At 45.6% G+C, this 21,341-nt stretch overlaps 1 protein-coding gene across 2 annotated transcripts in view; it reads left to right on the top strand.

Moving 5' to 3' along the window:
- Positions 1-21,341, top strand: part of PKP2 (plakophilin 2) — a 56,349-nt gene that overhangs the window by 23,111 nt on the left and 11,897 nt on the right. For both annotated transcript variants that reach the window (XM_081212040.1, XM_081212039.1), the window contains exons 4-6: positions 4,698-4,833; positions 13,156-13,363; positions 18,549-18,726. In XM_081212040.1, the coding sequence (XP_081068166.1) occupies positions 4,698-4,833; positions 13,156-13,363; positions 18,549-18,726 (522 nt within the window). The remainder of the gene's footprint in view (positions 1-4,697; positions 4,834-13,155; positions 13,364-18,548; positions 18,727-21,341) is intronic.

The raw sequence follows: 21,341 nt of genomic DNA, 5'->3' as shown, positions 1-21,341 counted from the left end.
GCCGGGGCTCCATCAAATTTCTCAGGCAAAGCCACTGGGTACTTGCCAGGAGCCGGGGCGTCGGCCCCAGGAGCCGGTAGGGCTTCTAAGCGTTGCTGAAGTGCCACGACCGCGTCACTGAGCTGCTGCACGGTGTGGGTCAAGGCCTGGTTCTCCTGGGCCAAAGTCACTAGTGCAGCCGCCTGGTCCTCCATGGCCTCTGGCTATTCCCGAACGCACCCCTACGAAGGGGGAGTGCGGGTGTGGCGGGAGCAAACTGTGCTGGTCCCGGGGTAAGGTACCGTGAGTGTAGCAGAGTCCACACGAAGCGGGGCGAGGTCCGATGCAGAGAGACGGGCGGGGAACAGGAACGCTGGAACAGAAGGCTGAGCAGGTAACAGGAACACCGGATGGTCGGGAACAGGAGGCCGAGCAGGGAACAGGAGTACTGGATAGTCAGGAACAGGAAGCCGAGCAGGGAACAGGAGTACCGGTTAGTCAGGAACAGGAGGCCGAGCAAGGATCAGGATCACAGGAAGGTCCGAAGCCAACAACGATGTTGCTCCCGCAACCTGGGGCCGGGATGAGTGGGCTTTTATCCTCTTCTAAGGTCAGGGGCGGTCCCGACCCCCAGGAGCCCCGCCTACTCTGGCCTTAAGGCGAGCACTCCTCCTGGGGGCAACCAGTTCCCTTCGCCTCTCTGCCCTAAGCCTCTGCAGATCAGGAGAGGCCGAAGGGTTACTGGGCCCTGGAGGAGGCTCACCTGTGGCCACTGAGTCTTCCAGCACCTCTGGGGCCAGAATGGCTTCACCTGGTGCCTGCTCTTGAGTTTCCTCAGCATCTAGGCCTTGCCCCAGTTCAGCCGGCCCTGGAGGCGGGGACTCCTGTGCCGGCTGGGATTCCTCCGGATCGCTCTCAGACTCGGAATCCCAGGCCATCACAGGCGGTTATTAAACCGCTTCTTAAAAAACCATCTTTAGATGCGGCCACGATGGCCAACTATCGCCCAGTCTCAAATCTTCCATTCCTGGGCAAGGTGATTGAGCGAGCGGTTGCCGAACAACTCCAGGCACGCCTGGAAGAAGCGGACCATTTGGATCCCTTCCAGTCGGGATTCAGGCCTCATCATGGGACTGAAACTGCCTTGGTCGCACTGGTTGATGATCTCCGGCGGGCTAGGGACAAAGGTGAGAGCTGTTTCCTAGTTCTGCTGGATCTCTCAGCGGCGTTTGATACCATCGACCATAGCATCCTTCTGGACCGTCTTGAGGGGCTGGGAGCTGGGGGCACTGTTATACAGTGGTTCCGCTCCTTCCTCCTGGGCCGTGTTCAGAAAGTGGTGGTGGGGGATGAGTGTTCAGACCCCTGGGCTCTCACTTGTGGGGTGCCTCAGGGTTCTGTCCTCTCCCCCATGCTTTTCAACATTTACATGCGGCCGCTGGGAGAGATCATCAGGAGGTTTGGGCTGGGTGTTCATCAGTATGCGGATGATACCCAGCTCTACCTCTCTTTTAAATCAGAACCAGTGAAGGCGGTGAAGGTCCTGTGTGAGTGTCTGGACGCGGTTGGAGGATGGATGGCGGCTAACAGATTGAGGTTGAATCCTGACAAGACAGAAGTACTGTTTTTGGGGGACAGGAGGCGGGCAGGTGTGGAGGATTCCCTGGTCCTGAATGGCGTAACTGTGCCCCTGAAGGACCAGGTGCGCAGCCTGGGAGTCATTTTGGACTCACAGCTGTCCATGGAGGCACAGGTCAAATCTGTGTCCAGGGCAGCTGTTTACCAGCTCCATCTGGTACGTAGGCTGAGACCCTATCTGCCTGCGGACTGTCTCGCCAGAGTGGTGCATGCTCTTGTTATCTCCCGCTTGGACTACTGCAATGCACTCTACGTGGGGCTACCTTTGAAGGTGACTCGGAAACTACAACTAATCCAGAATGCGGCAGCTAGACTGGTGACTGGGAGCGGCCGCCGAGACCATATAACACCGGTCTTGAAAGACCTGCATTGGCTCCCAGTACGTTTCCGAGCACAATTCAAAGTGTTGGTGCTGACCTTTAAAGCCCTAAACGGCCTCGGTCCAGTATACCTGAAGGAGCGTCTCCACCCCCATCATTCTGCCCGGACGCTGAGGTCCAGCGCCGAGGGCCTTCTGGCGGTTCCCTCATTGCGAGAAGCAAAGCTACAGGGAACCAGGCAGAGGGCCTTCTCGGTAGTGGCGCCCGCCCTGTGGAACGCCCTTCCAGCAGATGTCAAAGCGATAAACAACTACCTGACATTCAGGAGACATCTTAAGGCAGCCCTGTTCAGGGAAGTTTTTAACATGTGATATTTTATTGTATTTTTGGTTTTTATGGAAGCCGCCCAGAGTGGCTGGGGAGGCCCAGCCAGATGGGCGGGGTATAAATAATAAATTATTATTATTATTATTATTATTATTATTACTTAACGGGTGAAATTAGACTTGGCTGTAAGTGTGTCATTTGAAAGCACACCAGAGACTCTTGGGTTGCAGCGCTCATCTCACTTTACTGGCCGAGGGAGCCGGCATTTGTCCACTTCCACAGACAGTTTTTCCGGGTCATGTGGCCAGCATAACTAAGCCGCTTCTAGCAAAACCAGAGCAGTGCATGGAAATACTGTTTACCATCCCGTCAGAGCGGTCTGACTTCGTCTAAGGCTGCTCCCTATGTTTTTTTAGACACACCAGGCACCAGTGCTTTACATCTTGCTCTTATCTAGTTTTCATGAACAGTGCACCCAGTTCATGAGACTTTGCAAATCCAGCAAAGATCCTGACAAGGCTTAGCAATGTAAGAAAGCATCCAGCTCATCTTGTCTCCGCGCATACTCAGCAAGTAGGCACTCTTGGAGCTTATTTTATTTTAACCTTCCCATGTTGACATGGAGCTTACTGCACATGTATCTTACATAACATATCCTTTAGCCACTGCACATTTCCCTCCCATTGAACTAAAGGGGCTTCTGAGCAGTCATGCTCAGGATTGTGTTGTCGGAATAAACTATTTTCCAAAGGCAGCAGATCATTTTTATTTCCACTGCTATTGAACCACTGAATGTATTGTTTTCATAACGATATCTTGCTTTACTCATTGCTGGAATTCCTACTCCAGTCTACTGAGTCATAAGAACATGATTTTCTGTACTCGGAAATTAACTTTGCAGCTGTTAAGGTATACAATGTCAGGACAGAAAGGGTTTGTTCAAGATGTCAGGTCAGAACAAGAACTGAACTTCTGGTTAGGATAACAACTGGATTGAACAGGACAGCTGAAATTCCCCAGGTGACTGTGATGTTTGCTGTCGATTCCAGGTTGGCTCAGTAGTGCAGATATAAGCAGCTGACATTTTGAGTTCATCATCACTTGAGAAGTGTAGGAGAAAATGGATAGAGCTCAAAACACATTGCTTGAAACCGGCATTGAATAGGGCAGGGCATAATGAGTTGACTATCCAGTTAGAACCATTTAATCATTTTCAGTCAATTAAATTTAATCTGGTTGCTGTTTTCTAATGTTTAATATTACTTAATTTATAAGGCTATTTTGGGGGGGTTTTTAAGTACATGCAAAAATGTGGGTAAAGACTACTCCCTCTTAAGAGTCACATGTTGGTTTCTCTGTCATGCTAGTTTGATGCATTAACACAACAGGCTAACTGGGGCTGTAGTCCAGCATCTAAGGTAGAACCTTGGAAAGGAGGAATCCTGTTGTGTACAGAGATATACGACAGTAGCGGTAATTTATTTATTTGCAACTGTACCGCAAGTGACATCTGAAGCATGTGATGGTGCCACTCTTACCTATTACATTCTACATAATGTGCTGAGATCAAGCAGGGCTAGCCCTACCGTTGGGTAAAGTGAGTCGGCCGTCTCAGGCGGCTGATTCTTAGCATCATGAAAGGACAGCCGAACATTGGCTATTTAATTTATTGTTGTTGCATTGTTGAGAAAGGAGAGGTGCTTGCCTGCTCCCAGAGCTACCATTCTCAGAGCGGCTTAATCTCTCTTCCCAAGGATCTCTATGAGGAGAGTTCTCCTAACAAGTCTCAGCACCTTTAGCCAACTACAGCTCCCAGAATTCTTTGGGGGATTCATAGTGCTTTAGATGTAGGGTATGGGCATGTTCCTTACTTTAATTTGTGCTTTTCCTGGTATTTTATACCCACTGTTTACTTTCCCCTCCTCTGTACCCATCTCTTTACTTACCTTTGCCAACTGCGGTAAGTTCATGTATTTCACAAAACAGGATATGTCCCATAAAAGCTTATAGCACAGAAAGTATGTTAATCCAGCCTTCCCCAACCTAGTGTTCTTTAGCAGTTGTTGGGCCACAACCCCCATCAGTCCCAGCCAGCATGGCCAGCAGTCAACATAGGCCAGGCTTCCTCAAACTCAGCCCTCCAGATGTTTTGAGACTACACTTCCCATCATCCCTGACCAGTGGTCCTGCTAGCTAGGGATCATGGGAGTTGTAGGCCAAAAACATCTGGAGGGCCGAGTTTGAGGAAGCCTGCCATAGGCGATGGGTGTTACAATCTAGCAACATCTGGAGGGCTCCAGGTCTATTACTTATTTACAGTGTTGTTTTTAAGCAGGCTTGTTGCCTGACATTCACAGCCTGCTGAAGAACATCCATTAGTTCCACTGGTGCTCATTTTGGGCTTACAAAGTGTTCATGTTTAAATCACCCCAGGAATCCAGAAGGAGAGATGACTCTGGAGCGTGCGGTAAATATATTGCAGACTGAAAATGCTTTGTCCCCTCGAGTCCTTCCAGCAGTTGTCTTCATACAGCATGAGAGTTTCCAGAGAGCAGAAGCCAGGAGGAAAGTGAGTAAACCATTTTCTTACTTAATGTGGCTCTTTACAGAGGCTACTCTTCCACACAGAGTATTGCACCTGGAGCTGGTATGGGAGAATAATGGAACTAAGAGATACTAGGGTTGGAAGGACCTTCTGGATGAAATTCTCTTTGGATATTAGTGCATTTACCTCTGGATGAACCCCTTCCGTGCACTGAATATGCAGAGGGATCAGACTGGAGACAAACAAATCTACCTTTCAGCTTGAAATCCAATTTTATCTAGACTCCAAATCTTGGAGGAAAGGCTACATAAGTGCCATATTGTTACTTGAAGTTGCCGTAAATAAAATATTTTTTGGAATCTGTAACTTTTAAAAAATCCTTTGGTAGAAGTACTTAGGTGAGACGGAGAAATAATAATCCAGTTGACATTTTCTTTACTTTTACTTCTAAGGCCTCGGTGCTCTCTTATTTCAAACATGCTTTTCAATATTGCATGTGACTGACTGTGTGATCAAGTATCTGAGAGAGGTCCAGTGCTCAAAGTGGGCAGGGATGCCATCCCATTGCTTTGCAGTGGCTGTAAGAACACAAAAGGAGCCTGCTGGATCAGGCCAATGGCCAATCTAGTCCAACATCCTGTTCTCACCAGATGCTTATAGGAAGCCTTCGCCTTCAATCAGGACTTGCACCAGGGCCCTCTCCCTTCCTGTGGTTCCCAGCATCTGGTATTCAGAAGCATACTGCCTCTGACCATCCTGGGATGCTACAGAAAGCAAGATTACACTAGTGTCGCAGAAGTCTCTTAACCTAGGCCCACAGTTGTTTCTGGACCTGAGGGAAGCAAATACTGCAGCAACAGGCCCTTGCCCCAACCTTGCTGGGAATTAGGCCTTGGACTGGAAAAAGAAGCTCTCTACTGCAGTGCCACTCCAGCTCCACTGTTTCTGAGTTTTAACAAACAAAGCTCACACAATGATGCAGATGGTCTTTAACTTCACATGTCTTTTAAGCGCTCCGAATGACTAGCTTATTGGCCAACAAACCTTGGTTCCTCCCAAAGAGGGTGGCCAAAAATAAAGGCTATAAGTTTGCATAAAATTTATTTGTGCACTTTTCAGTATAGATGGAGATTTAGAAAGAATGGGATGTGTCCAGTGCTGGCAATACTCTGAGTAGTCCCATTGAAAGTTATAGACATGATAAATGGGTTCATGAATTTACATAGGTCTAATTCTGAGTAGACCACAACCCACTTACTGTAACATAGTCTATCTCACCACAGAATGGAAGTTTGTAGGGAAGTCTGTGTGCCTGCCAAGTCTACTGCCCTGGCGCTGCCTGTTGATGTGTAACTTCCAAGCCTGCCCTCCCTTTAAACTGGACTTGGACTAGTGAGCCTTGCAGATAGAGGATGTACAGGATGAAGCATGGTCACCCTTTTCCCAAATGGAGGTTCATAATTTTTTTAAACCATCAGTTAAATCAAGCTTGAGCCCATCATAGCACCAGATATCAGCATCTTGCTCAGTATGGGTGTTAGTCCCTATGAACAAGAATAGGGTTCTCCAAACATTGTGGACACATTTGGAAATCGTAAGAAACCGCCATAGGCACAACAAAATACCCATTTTACTGGGGGGAGGGAGAGAACTTGTGGTACACACACCCCTAGACAAAGCACCAACACACACAACAAAACAAATTAACTGCAGGCAAAAAAGCAGTCAATATCCCCACCAAAGCAGACCACACAAACAACAACAAAATCCGTTTTTTAAAAAATGGAAGTGGCCTTGGTGAGCCTCAAGGGTAGCATCGGAGGGTGCCATGGTGCCCACAGACACCATGTTGGAGGCTCCAGAGAAGAGTCCTGTAGACCTGCTTCATGAACTGGGTATCTGAGGGGGAAAGGTTCTTGGTGTGTGCAAAGGCATGACTCTTTCTAAATCTGTATTTAGAAGTCTCCAGCCAGAAAAGGAAGAGAGGACCCAGTGTTCCTTTACCAAAGAACATGTCCTCACTCCAGGGGTTTAGACTGGACAATCTTTGAGACACCTCCATCCTCCATAATTCAGTGTCAGTTCCAAGTCTATATTTAATATAACAGTAGCTGTGAAAGCGTGTTGTGAAGCTGTTTACATAACGGCTCAAAAACTATTCAGACAACAGTATCTAATCTCTGTGGTCCATAACAGAGCAAGAGGAATAGACCAAACAGGAAGGGAGGAGGAATAGCATTGTATATAAAAGATGTGTACTCTTGTGAAGAAATCCATGAACTGGAGTATGAAAAGCAGATTGAGAGTATATGGATAAAAAATATCTTTGAGAATTCTTGGAGAACAGGTGAGGTCCCTACAGACTGGAGGCAGGCAAATGTTGTCCACATCTTCAAAAAGGGAGGAAAGGATGACCCAGGTAACTACCAACCAGTGAGCTTGACCTCGATACCAGGGAAGCACCTAGAAGAGATAATTCAACAGTCAGTCTGTGAGCATTTAGAAAAGGATACTGTGATTACTAAGACCCAGCATGGGTTTCTCAAAAATAAGTCATACCAGACCAATTTGATTTCTTTTTTTGATGGAATTACAAACTTGGTGGATCAAGGAAATGCTGTGGACACAGTGTATCTTGATTTCAGTAAGGCTTTTGACAAAGTCCCCCATGATATTCTCACAGTAAGGTAAAGGTAAAGGGACCCCTGACCATTAGGTCCAGTCATGACCGACTCTGGGGTTGTGGCGCTCATCTCACTTTATTGGCCGAGGGAGCCAGCGTACAGCTTCCAGGTCATGTGGCCAGCATGACTAAGCTGCTTCTGGTGAACCAGAGCAGCACACGGAAACGCTGTTTACCTTCCCGCAGGAGCGGTACCTATTTATCTACTTGCACTTTGATGTGCTTTCAGACTGCTAGGTTGGCAGGAGCAGGGACCGAGCAATGGGAGCTCACCCCGTCACGGGGATTCGAACCGCCGACCTTCTGATCGGCAAGTCCTAGGCTCTGTGTTTTAACCCACAGCGCCACCTGCGCCCCTGATATTCTCACAAGGAAGCTAGTAAAATGTGGGTTGAACCAGGTAACTATTAGGTGAATTGGTAGCTGGTTGACTGAACCCAAAGAGTACACATTAATGGTTCCTCAGTGACAAGTGGGATGCTGCAAGGTTCTGTCCTGGGTCCATTGTTGTTCAACGCCTTTATAAATGACTTTGATGAAGGAATTGAGGGGATGCTCATCAAATTTGCAGATGACACCAAACTGGGAGGGGTAGCTAATGCCTCAGAAGACAGAATCAGAATTCAAAATGGCCATAACAGATTGGAGAACTGGGCGCAAGCCAACAAAATTATTTTCAATTGGGACAAATGTAAGGTTCTGCACTTAGGCAGGAAGAACCAGATGCACAAATGTGGGATGGGGGACACCTGGCTTACTAGCAGTACTTGTGAAATGGATCTAGGTGTCTTGGTGGACCACAAGCTTAACATGAGTCTACAGTGTGATGCAGCAGCAAAAAAACCTAATGCTATTCTAGGCTGCATCAACAGATGTATAGTGTCCATATCAAGGGAAATAATAGTCCCACTCTAGTTAGACCACACTTGGAATACTGTGTCCAATTCTGGGCACCACAGTTTAAGAAGGATGTTGACAAGCTGGAACATGTGCAGAAGAGGGCAAGCAAGATGATCAAGGATCTGGAAACCAAGCATTATGAGGAGCGCTTGAAGGAGCTGGGTATGTTTATCCTGGAGAAGAGGAGAATGAGAGGAGACTGGGAGGAGATAGGATAGCCATCTTCAAATACAGAAGACGGAACAAGCTTGTTTTCTCCTGGTCTGGAGGGTAGGACTTGAACCAATGACTTCAAGTTGCAAGAAAGAAGATTCTGACTAAACATTCGGAAAAACTTTCTGACAGCAGGAGCTGTTCAGCAGTGGAACAGACTCCCACAAGAAGTGGTGTACTCTCCTTCCTTGGAGGTTTTTAAGCAGAGGTTGGAGGGCCATCTGTCATGGATGCTTTAGTTGAGATTCCTGCACTGCAGGGGGTTGGACTAGGTGTCCCTCAGGGTCCCTTCCAACTCTTAAGATTCTACAAAGAGCCGCCTCTGTATCTCAGCCGCTGATTTATAGCAAGTTGTTGAGCATTCCCAAGGTGAGCTCTCCAAGACAAAATATTGTCACTTTATCAGTGTTTTTCCTGGGAACCCTTTGTCCTAATATGGGAGGGAAAAGATAGCTCTGTGAAGACTCTAGCCTACTTATCAGCAAAAGTCTAGTTTACCCAGCCTATTTTTTCCTCATGCACTGGATTTCACTTAAGTCTTCTGCAGCTATATCTATTGCTGGCAAAACTATTTTTAAAAGCCATAATTGCCTTTGACTTTTCCGACCAGAGGTGGCAAGTCAGCTATTGATGTGGTCCATCTAAAGTTTGCGAATCAATCATATTGCACCAATTAAAGAACAATTCTATAGACACTTCAGCATTTCACATGGAACCATGATAGAATAAAATAGGCATTGGTTTCCTGTTTCAAGTGTAGCCAGTGGCTCCCTCCAGTTACTGACTGCAGCTCCTGTTTGGCCATGCTGGCCGGGACTGGAGAGCGTTGGAGTTCATGAACACCTGGAGAGCACTATGCAGCTACTCCTGTTCTGTTTTACTGAATTTATCTTCATAATTGAAGTCAGTCGCATAATTGAACCCTTTCAAATGCAATTCCCCATCACTTCCTAACCACAGAAAGTCTGTGTTTGTATTTCTAAATAGATTTGTTGCACCGGAGTGTTTAAATTGACTAACTGTGCAAACCTCCAGTTTTGGTATGTGGAGGTTTACACGGTTTAGTCAGTTTAAACACTCTGGTGCAACAGACCCTCTAGTTCTGGTCTGTGAAGGAATCCCTCCCACAAAAGACTGTAATAGTCTAGAAGCAAACAGTCTTGTCTGCAACTCATTCCACCAAAAATAAGGGTATTTTTAAAGGCTTAGAAATGGGTAAGAAAAGCATTTGTAGGAAAGTGTGTGGAAATGACTGAAAGCAAGAGGTGGTGTTCATGGTTCCATGCCAAAGCATGAGGGTAACGGGAGCTTTTGTTGAGTTTCACTTCTGCGTGTTCTCAGCACCTGCCAGCTAAATTCTTCATTCTACCACAAAGCTCCTCATCGCTGCTAAGGATTATGTAACATTTCCAAGTTTTTGTACGTGCATTTCTGTCTCCACAAAGAGAGGTTTGTTCACCAGAGAAACCATTGCATTATATAACTTTGGACTAAAAGAATAAACAAGTTACTTCACTATAAACCATTCGATTCTGAAGAAGCTGCTTGCAAAACTGAATGTGTCATTTGACAAATTTCTCTGGAGTTAGAGCCCTAACAATTTCACCAATCTCGCCTATAGATAGGGGTATACCACCCAATGTACCAGCATACTATCAATGTTACATTATATTGATGTCACTATGCCAGCACTGCAGGGAAATGTATCCATGCAGATGTTTATTTGAAGAGAAATTCAGCTGTTTGGCTCTCTCTGGGTTCCACCCATTTATCTGATCCAGGAGTGGGGAAATGTCTGATCAGAGGCCAAATGCCTCTCTGCATCTGGCCCTCTGAACTCTCTCTAGACTATAGTTCCTCCTCTGCCACACCCCTGTCTTCCCAAGCCACACCCCCTCACTGTCCCTGCTTCACAGCTTCCTTCAGGTTTTTTGCCCGGATGTGTCCTTGAACTCTGATCTTGCTTCTGGTTTGCCTGGATGAAGGGGTGTGCAAGTTTGTGTAAAAACTAGAGTTGGAATGCAGCTCAGCTTGTCTTGAAGACTGGTGGGTCTGCCTGGGGAGAAAGTGAATAGACAAAGAGAAACCTCAAAACATTTCAAGGTTATTGACCTCATTTCCTACTTCATATTTGTATGTCTCCTGCTGAGAACATGCAAGCATGGGTCCTTGAATCTCCACCTTAGAAAAGATCCTGCTTCTATCTACCTATCAAGCACGTATTTCCTTCAATAAACTGAGCTTTCCTCGTTTTCCAAACTCGGAGTCTCAGTGTGCTCCTCCAGTAGGGAGGGATTCAGTGCTCAGTTCCAGCTTCTGCTGATACATTTAAATTTCACATGCCTTCAGCAGGCCTATTATACAAAGGTCAAAAAGGGCACCCATTGCTCTGTCCCCTTTTGCCCCTGGGCCTTCTCACCGCCAACTTCTAGGCATAAGGCTGCCCAGAATTTGACCCTCAGACTGAAAAGGGCTTTCCCACCCCACTTTAAATGTTGTTGAACTGCATCTCCCACCATTCCTAGCCAGCATGACCAATGGTTGTGGATGATGGGAGTTGTAGCCCAACGTTTGGAGGGCACCAGGTTGGGAAAATTTGGTCTAATCCGTAGGAGATAGGATGGAATGATTCTGTACCCTTCTGTATTCAGACTGACTGGCATGAGAAGAAGCTGCTACCAAGCCTGCTCCTACCTAAAAACATCAAAGGCCTTCATAAAGATAACATCACACACCCCAGGGCCATAGACAGCAGTCTTTGGCCAGCCAGATACCACTGGAAAGTGATAAGTAAATTGTGAAGGTCACGCCCTTTTCCTCTTTGCTTCTCATCTCACTTCCAGTGACATGCATGTTCCTGCTAAACTCAGAGGTGTCATTTTAGCCAAAGTATTCAATAGCCTCATAGCTAATAAACATGGGGTTGTTAGAAGCTTGACACAGAGTGGACCTAATGAAATTAAAAGACCTGCACTATTCACCTCTATTTGTATGACTTTATTTGCAAAAGCATTTTCATGCTGCTTTTCAGCCCTAACAGGGGGCCCCCATGGTGGTTGACAAGAAAAGAAAAATGCCACAAAACCCGTTTAAACCATAGCAATTAACACTGAGCATGAAAAGCCCCAGAGCAAGAGTTTAAAACCTTCCATCCCAGATTTAAAAGCATCAAAAGCCAAGCAGAATGTTTTTATTTTCCCCACTCCATCGGGGATGGAGCCAGTCTGGCCTCACTCGAGAGGCAGTTCCATAACAGGGGGCTGCCACAGAAAATGTCCTGTCCCACATTCCCACCCACTAAATGCCTTTATCCAATCCTATTTAAAATTACCTTGGGTTGATTATTTGTTTATATATCACTTAATGTCCAGATAAGCTTTTAAGCCATTTACACGTATAAAAATTCCATTTTTATATGTTGCTTGACCAAGTGTCGACTTCTGCCTCCAGATCATTTCCTCCTCCCTTTTTCATCACATAAATAGAGTTTCACTGGAAAAAGTACAAAAAAACTATAAATCACCCTGATAAAGAAAGCAAACCTTCCCACCCCTAGTTGTTTTTGTAAAACAGGGTTGGATGTGCACACGCAAATGTGCTTTTAAAGATGCATGCAGATGCCATGTGCCCAGATCAAAATGCACACCCCTTTCCGAGGGGCAACTTGTGACCTATAAGATTAAATTATCTAAGAAACATCTTTATTATGTTGAACAGTGGAGCAAAGGAACTCTGCTCCCTAACTGACCTCTACTCCCATTCATCTGCTGCGCCCAATACCACCCATGCACAAAACCACAAAGAGATATGCCAGGAAGCACAGAGATGAGCCAGATACACAAGAGGCAGTAGAGGGAGAAAGATACAGATGGGCAATAACAATCATTCCCTCTATATCTGATGTTCAAGCTGTGAGAGCTATTGGTTATGCGGCCAAAACAGAAACACCCATGCACAAGAATCATACTTTGGGAAACCTAAGTGATTGTAGAAGTACAAAAAAGTGGGGTGCATAAGGAAGACTACCACCCCTCAAATAAACCACTAAGGACCCAGTGTGTTCAATGGTCATCTGAATTAGATCATACCACATGTGGAAAGGCAGATCTAAAACAGTACAGGAGATACTTTTTTTACCAGTAGTTTGAAGGTGCAGATTTACAGCACAATATTTGCATCCTTGCTACCGGATAAAGATACTGAAAATACTAAGGAAGAAAGTATTATGTTCATTGTTGGAACTTTGGATGGTATTTTTAATAGCTAGTCCATGTGCATCAGGTAGCGACTGTATCTCATGAGTGTATTAAGAACTGGAAGGTCATAAGTTCTTCCTTATTTCTGTCCCCAGTGTATTCTAAGCTCAACTGCACACACTCCCTGTTTGGGGAGATTGGCTTTGTTTTATCATGTCAAAAAGCAATTATCCTGGCTTAACTCCAGCCCCACCTATTGACTTCCAAACATTAGACTCCTTAGCATGCTCTGCAGCTGCTATCTTTTCTTAATGTTTTTCTTTGCTTACACACCTTCCTCTTTCTCCTCAACAGGTTTACTTGCTAGGTGGGATTCCCAAGCTACTAGATCTTCTGAGTGTGCCGAATGAGGATGTGCAGAGGGCAGCATGCGGCGCTTTGAGAAACCTAGTCTTTGAAGACAATGACAATAAGCTGGAAGTGTCAGAGCAGAAAGGGATCACGACCCTGCTGAGATTGTTACGGCAGACCAGAGATGTGGAGACTAAGAAGCAAATTACAGGTAATTAAAGCAGCACTGATGCATTGGAGTGCCACCTTCAAAGTGCACAGACCTTTTGTTAACAAATGCTCTTGATTGTTACAGACACCCAAGGTCTAAATGTGGGGCTATGCTTAGTTTGGGGGAGGGGATTCCTAGTATTTTTATATGCATGTGGGAGCATCATCCCCAACCTGTAAGCACATCAGCTGCACATCACGGTAAGCCAGACTGTGGTTCCCCAGAACTGCACAAGCTTCCAAAAGGGGTTAGGATTAGCTGCATCTCATGGTTGGTGAAGAGAAAGGTTAACCAAGAGCCTGGCTTTTGCATGACACACTACATATAATCTTGGGTTTGCTCAGTGCATGGCAAGACTAAAAAAACATAAGGGAGGATATGTGTATGATACTCCTCTCCCGGAGCCTGAATGTTCACTCCATCACAGTAAACCAAAGCTGGCCACTTCAGTCTGCAGGTGGGGGTGCACATTTTGTGTGTTCTTCAGGAGTGGGGACTCCCTTAACTTAGAAAGCCAGCATGTCAGGGCGAAATGTAGCTCCACCACCCAATTCTGCTGATTATATTTAAAGAGAGGCAATTAGGTGAAAAATACTATGGGATTACAATATTGTGCATGTTACATTTTCTAAGGGATTGTTCCTGAGATTGAGACAAAATGTTGGAAAGGGGACAACTTTGCCTTCATTTATCCCAACTTGTGGAATAACTTCCAGTGTTCCAGGAAGCTGTGAATTTCTTGTTCTTAAGCTGATTCAGGAATTACTGCATGAGCAAAGCCCTGATGTTCTTAACCCATCAATTGCAGATGATTAAATAGAGGCCTGTGTAATAATGTAACGGCATTGCGCATGATAACAGAGAGTGGAAAGGCTTGGGAAAGGAACAGCACGCCAGAATTTCCCACTCTCTGAAATGCTGACAGCCCCTCTCCAGATTAATCACCACAAATTAGGCTGTTGGGGCTGCGGAAGGGGCGGGGGGGTGAAGAGTCTTCAGAGAAGCTGATAATGTTAACCTCTGGTAACACCTCTGCTGATTTTGTAGCTAGCATGTCACTGTTCAGGAATGTTTGTGGAGTCGGGCAGCACCTGATATAGCTCTCGTAGGAGTTGTCGAAATCTCTGGTGGGAGGATGGGTGCCTCTTTCTTGGTGCTTTTTTCGAGGTTTGTTTTTTTTGAGAAGCCAGTGTGAAAAACCTGCAGGATGTCTTGCAGATGTCAGCAGAAATTCCCTGTGTGATGGTGGGGAGGGATAAGGTCTGCTTTTCATAGCTAGACTTCATTTTTAAGTACCGAGGCGTCTTAGATCTTTCCAGGTGCAAGGTTTGCTTTAATCTCAAGGTTGTATTGCTCTTTCCTTCCCGGAGCTGTGAGCTCCACCTGTCAGAGATAACAAAAGTCCTATTGTTAAAAGCCACGAGGATAAAATATTAGAAAAGTCCTGCTGGAACAGCCAAAAGACCTGCTTTAGTCAAGGATCTAGTTTCCTACAGTGGCCAACCAGGTACTACCGGGAAGCCTACAAGGAAGGGCTTAAAGGCAACATCCCTCTGTTGCGCCTGTTCCCAACGCCTGGCAGCTTGCCACTCCATAGAGCCAGCATGCCTAATGGCCCGTGGCCTGTTTTGCATGTCACAGCAAGCCAGAGTGGCTGTCCGTGGCTGCATGAAGATGCTGGCTGCCAGAGAGGAACTTGCACATGTTTCACTCCTCCCTGGGCTTTTCAGGTCAAAGCCAGAGGGCAACTAAGCAAAGGGTTTGTCTTGGCATGTACTGTAATCTGAACCTGAGATACGTCTCCTTAAACTGTGACCTGTAACCATAAGACAAACCTTAGCTACAGATTGTGGTTAAGGAGAAGAAACATAAACCATAACTGCACAAAACCCTATGCCGAACCTTGACTTAGCTGCAGTGCTGCCCTGACCTAAAAAGCCTAGGGATGATGATGATGATGATGATGATGATGATGATGATGATGATGCCACCCATCAGACTGGGTTGCCCCAGCCACTCTAGGCATCTCCCAACAAAAAACAGTAAAAACACAATGCAACATCAAACACTAGGTGTGATATCCTCTTTGGGAATAAGCACATTCATACTAAGCCATGCGCCAAGCCATGCTTTTGGCGCTGCCAGATGTGCAAACCTTACCTTCCATGAATTTGCCTAATCCCCCTTGAAAGCCATCTAACCTCCAATCTTATCAAGAGTTGTTTACTCAGTCCAACTCTTGTTTTGTCCCACTAAGCAAAAGTAAACTAAGGTGAAATCCTCTTGCATGCACTGGCTTTGTCTTTCAGCATTCGTCTGCTGCCAGGGAGGGAAAAGGTTCCCTCCTATTTGCTCAACCATTGAACATGAAAACACATGTAAACAGTGGCTCATGAAACTGTAGCATTGGAAGGGACCACGAGGGTCATCTAGTCCAGCCCCCTGCAATGCAGGAATCTTTTGCCCAGCGTGGGGCTTGAACTCACAGCCCTGAGATTAAGAGTCTCATGCTCTAGAAACTGAGCTATGCAAGGAGCATTGCCACAATTCAAAGGCCTTTAAGGCTGCAATCCTGAACATGCTAAGGAGTATTTCATCCTGCTGGTAAAGGGCAGGTAATACATTTCATAGTTGTTAATAATAATGTGTGCTTTGTCACTCTGATCAGTAGCCAAGGAGTAGGGCTGGCAGAGATGGATGTGCCGTGGTAAAGGAGAAGGGTGTCCATTGTCCTCTGTAATCCCTTTCCCTGACGCACAAGAAAAAGCAGAATAAATTATACAAAATGAGGAAATTATGCACATCTGCATGGTTTAACTTATGCAAATCTGCGTGGTTTTAGTATTCAGATCAGATGCTGGTGCACATTCTAAGCAATAGAATTTTGTTTTTGTTTTCTTAAACACTGTTTCATGTGCACAAACGTGGCTTCATGAGTCCAAGGGAAATTCTCAAATGTATACAGTACATGGAAGTTGCTTTCTCTTCCATCGCTTAGCTGCCAGGACTACTAAAGCGCCTTTCTCAAGGTCATACAGAAAGCCATGAAGCTGTAGCTCCAAGAAACTGGCTTCATTTCCCATTCCATCAGCAACAAATGCTTTGCAGGGGTTGAAAGGCACTTGGAAGAGGAGCTAGGAGCGAGTGAGTGCCAGGGCTGATAGGAACCAAAGCTTTCTTTATTATGGGGTAATCTCGGTAGCGACGGAGAGAGGCAAAGCCGAGGCAGCCAAAACAAGCTTTTGAAGGGGAGCCAGCCAAGCCTTCAGGGAGTGTCTAACCTCTTGATCTTGTCTCATACTGCATACATCTGAGAAATGGAAGAACATTCCTTCTGCAAGGAGGATTATAGCACAGACAGACAGACCTGTCGTGAAATAAAACATGCATAGGAAAGGCAGCCACACCCATCCTGTTCTAAGTCTCCTACCATGGAAAGTCCCAAGGGGTATGGAAGTCACATGCATGCGGTGCAGCTACGTCCCAACGACCTGGTTCTGCAAGTACCTCTCTCTGCAAGATTTCCTTTAACTCACGTGCCCATCAGAGTACAGTTAATTAAGCTAGTTCATCCATCTTTCCGACTTCTTTTTGCAATTTTGATCCATCCCACTGTTCTCCACGTCAGGCAATGCAGATAATAATACACAAGAACTTAGCACTTAACAGTGGTTTAGGACAGGGATGGGAAATCCATTGTTAGACTCCAGCTCCCATCAGCCTCAGCCACCATGGTCAGGAATGATGGGAGTTATAGTCCAACAACATATCGAAAGCCTCAGATCCCCCACCTCTGCTATCTGAATAGAGCTGCCAACTTTTTAATCTCTCCCTACGTCTGGGCTTTAGACAGCAGCCGCGATGTGCAAGAATTAGCCAGTGAAGCCACTATGTACCTCCACACTTTAAAGAGCTTCAGCTGTTGCTTCCTACATATCATGCCAGAGTTTGCAGTGGCACACTGAAAAGTTGGCAAAACTACTGAGGCTATATAGTTGTGAAAGTGAGATTTAACCGAGGTCTTTCTGATTCACAACTCACTCACTTAACCATTGCACTGCACTAGTTCCTGGCTTTTGCTTTTAAGTAAGGGGTGGGAAACCTTTGAACCTTCCAAATGTTGTTGGACTCCCAACATCCCAGCTACCATGTCCAGTGGTCAGGGATGATGAGAGTGGTAGTCCAACATCTGGAGTGCCACATGTTCCCAACTCTTTCTTTACCTTTCTTGGCTCCTAAACTATAATACTTCTCAAGTATGCAAATTATTTTACTGTGCTTAGCTCATTCAAGGTTCCCATATTTATTTTCTGATAGGTTTCCTGTGAAATAACTGCTGGACATGGCAGATAAGGGAATGGGAGGCATTCATGTTTATATCAGTTTATATCAGTCATATTTTAGTCTAACAAATAGTGAGTTGCTCAGTCAACCACTGAGATGTATGATTAATCCACAATTTGAACCTTTTTCTCTCATTCCCAACCCCAAAATTCTATCCACCCCAACACATTAACTATTACACTACCTTCAGTGGGGTTTATTTACCTTGTTTCTTAGCTTCTGCTGTCATAACATGCACAGGTATGGCAATAATGCCAAAGTTGTGCATACTGCTATTCCACCTCCCCCACTGAGATGACAATGCAATTACTGTATCTGCATATTACAAAAGGGTGATTATCCTTGAGCCAAAGGTCAGAGGAGAGGTTTGGTGCTGAGATTGAAATGCCATCTGCCTTGAGCTAAGACTTTAGGAGATGTGTTTTGAAATCTAGAGCAGTTAACTGAACAAACAATAGTTCTCTTTGTAGAGGGGAGCCACTGTGCGTGTGATATATTGCCAGATGATACTTGCAAAATCTATTTCCAAAAAAAACAAAAAAAAAACCAGAAAGCACAGCTGTTAAATCTCTTGCATTCACATTTTTTAATATGTGCAGATCTCCAGATCAGACCCAGGTTTCCTTTTCTCCTTGACACCCAACACAATGAAAGTAACAGGTTGCTTTCGGAAAGTTTTGACAACCTGGTAGATCCATGACCAGATTGTCAAAGAAGCTCTTCATGCAATTGGAGCTTGACTTAGTTTTATCAAAGAGCCAGGGAAATGCCTGTCACTACCAGATGAAGTCCTGTGAATGGAGAGCCAATGTTGTTTTCTTGTTCCCTATGCTTTTTGCAGGTTTGCTATGGAATCTCTCCTCCAATGACCAGCTGAAGATCTTGCTGGTCCGAGAAGCCCTGCAGCCATTGACGGAGACTGTTCTCATCCCTTACTCGGGCTGGCCAGATAGAGATTATACGAAATCAAGCATTGTACCTGACCCAGATATCTTCTACAACGCTACAGGATGCCTGAGGTAAGCTGGGTGCAGGGAAAGGGCCTGTCATTCAGGGGGCAGAAAGTCCCAGGTTCACAATCTCCAGGCAAGACTCGAGATGTCCTGAACTCAAGAGCCACCGCTAGTCAATGTAGACGATACTGAGATAGATGGACCAATGGTCCAACTTGGTCTGGGCAGCTTCCTATGATGTCTTGTGTTTTTATTCAAACCATAGTCATTTAGTTCTTCGTTTATTTGGTGAAACTGTTCCTATTTTTTTGCCATCTTAGACAACCTGGAGGTTTCCCCACAAAGCACTCTAGAATTCATAGAGGATTTGATAGCAGCCTGGTTTTTCATCCTGGGCCAGGTCTCTGAAGGTTATTGGGCACCCCTTGGTGGTTGTTTAAGGGAGCTTATGCCCAGGCAACCAAAGTCACCACAAATGGAGATGATGCAGGCAAACATGTTCGCTGGCAGGAAGCATCATTCTCTGCAGCCATCAAGAGCTGCTCTGCAACAGTTTCAGCCAAACACTCAGCGGACAAAAGCAGCACAGCAGAAAGCCTAAGAAGTAACCCAGTTTTACTAAGAAGTAACAAACAAGAAGAAAACATGTAGGCAATATTTGGTCTCATTCATTCTCCCAAAGTATCTAAAACCTGATGACTTTTAATATTGATTATAGTCAAGGCTTCGTACACACTGTGTTGCGCTAAAGTAACTCAAATTCTCTGCAGAGGACTAACAGAAAGCTCTGACAGAAGGAGGATAATCTGTTGGGTTGCAAAGAAAAGTGGGGGGGGACACCACAGGAGATTCTGGAAAGAAGTTTTGCTTATTTAAAACGTTTTTAGAATAAATACGGTTTTTTAAAGTGTGTAAAAATGGCCGGATATCCCTGCAAGGGAGTGGATCCTGCTGTTTGCAACCTTATATTTTCAGATTTGTAGTTTTGTTTTGTTTTTAATTGTTAAAACTTGGAAGTGTGACACATGTGTCCCTCTACGTATTGGACTACAACACTCATCATCCCTGGCCATTAACTGTGCTTTCTGGGGCTGATGGGAGCTGGAGTCCAGCTTCTGGAGTGTCACATTCCTGGGCCTAAATTTCCTCCCTCCTGCCTTTGATTTCCCTGTCAGCACTTCCTTGCAATTTGATCACTATGGAATCCACTACTCTTAACATTAGGCTGGGCTTAGCGTGGTTTGTGCTGTCAAAGGTTCAACATGCGGGCACAGGATGTTGACTCCATGTTTCTACTTTTCCTCAAGGAAAAGGCAAGGGTCTGCATTTCCTGCCAGGAAAAGCTTTGGGAGCACTTTGGATAATCTAGCAAAAATTGTGGGTGGGTACAGAGGACTTGCCAATCAGAAGGTCGGCGATTCAAATCCCTGCGACAGGGTGAGCTCCCATTGCTCGGTCCCTGCTCCTGCCAACCTAGCAATTCGAAAGCATGTCAAAGTGCAAGTAGATAAATAGGTACCGCTCCGGCGGGAAGGTAAACGGCGTTTCCGTGCGCTGCTCTGGTTCGCCAGAAGCGGCTTAGTCATGCTGGCCACATGACCCGGAATCTGTACGCCGGCTCCCTTGGCCAAAAAAGCGAGGTGAGCGCCGCAACCCCAGAGTCGGTCATGACTGGACCTAATGGTCAGGGGTCCCTTTACCTTTACCTTGCAGAGGCCAGCTATCAGGATGTCCAGTCATCAGAGGGTAGAATTTCCATGGAAAAGGTTGTTGTTGTTTCTCAGGTCCTTGATCCTTGGTTGCACAAGGAAGCAAACAGTGTTTCTGTTGCACACAGTCGTAGCTGAACGGATTCAGTTACATTCGCCTGGCTGTGGGAGTGCTACAAGGCCACTGATGTAATTCTGCAAAGAATAATTAACCGGGGGGGGGGGAGAGAGAGAGCATAGGCTCTTCACTTTAGTAAACTGTAATAAAACAGATATATGCTTTATTTCACAATGAGTGAATTTCAGTGTCATAAAAGCTGGCATTCTAATTACTGTGTTGTACGGAATTAAGCTGTAACCTTGACAGTTCTGAACCCTGCCTGTCTTGAAAAGATCTTTCCTACACCTGCTTCTTAAACTTCACAAAGCAGGCAACTAACTACCATTTCCCTTATCCCAGGACCCTTGAAAGCACTGCTGCCTGGATATAGCTCAGCTCAGGTTCAAAAGATCTTCCAAGGACAGAATGTCCTACAATGGGGAAATCCCTTCCTGCCTTCTCCTGATGTTTTGCTATTGCAGAGATGAAAACATAAGGCAGGAGTGGGGGGTGCTTGGCCCTCCATATGGACTACAGCTCCCATCAGCCTTGACAATTGGCTGTGTTGTGGTTGATGAGAGGTATAGCTGAGCAACATAAAGGTTCCCCATTCCTTGCTTAAAGGGATGCTATCTAAGCTATAGTTTGCCAACTAAGATTTTAAAATACAGACACGGGTTTGCTGCATTGCCTTGTAGGGAGGGCAATTGTGTTTTCCCTGAAAATGTTCTCTATTTCCTTGCTTATGCACTAAGCATATGCGGAGCTGCAGGCTTCTGGAGCACTAAAAATATCCTTTTTGAATGCCAAATTAACATTCCCAGAGCCTTTCTACTTTGTGAAGTTATATATGTTGCGGTGTGTATCTTAAA

This window comes from Podarcis bocagei, assembly GCF_964188305.1.
Source record: "Podarcis bocagei genome assembly, chromosome: 10".
Taxonomy (NCBI): Eukaryota; Metazoa; Chordata; class Lepidosauria; order Squamata; family Lacertidae; genus Podarcis; species Podarcis bocagei.
Note: the sequence above shows the minus strand (reverse complement) of the source record. Positions and strands in the feature narration are given on the sequence as shown.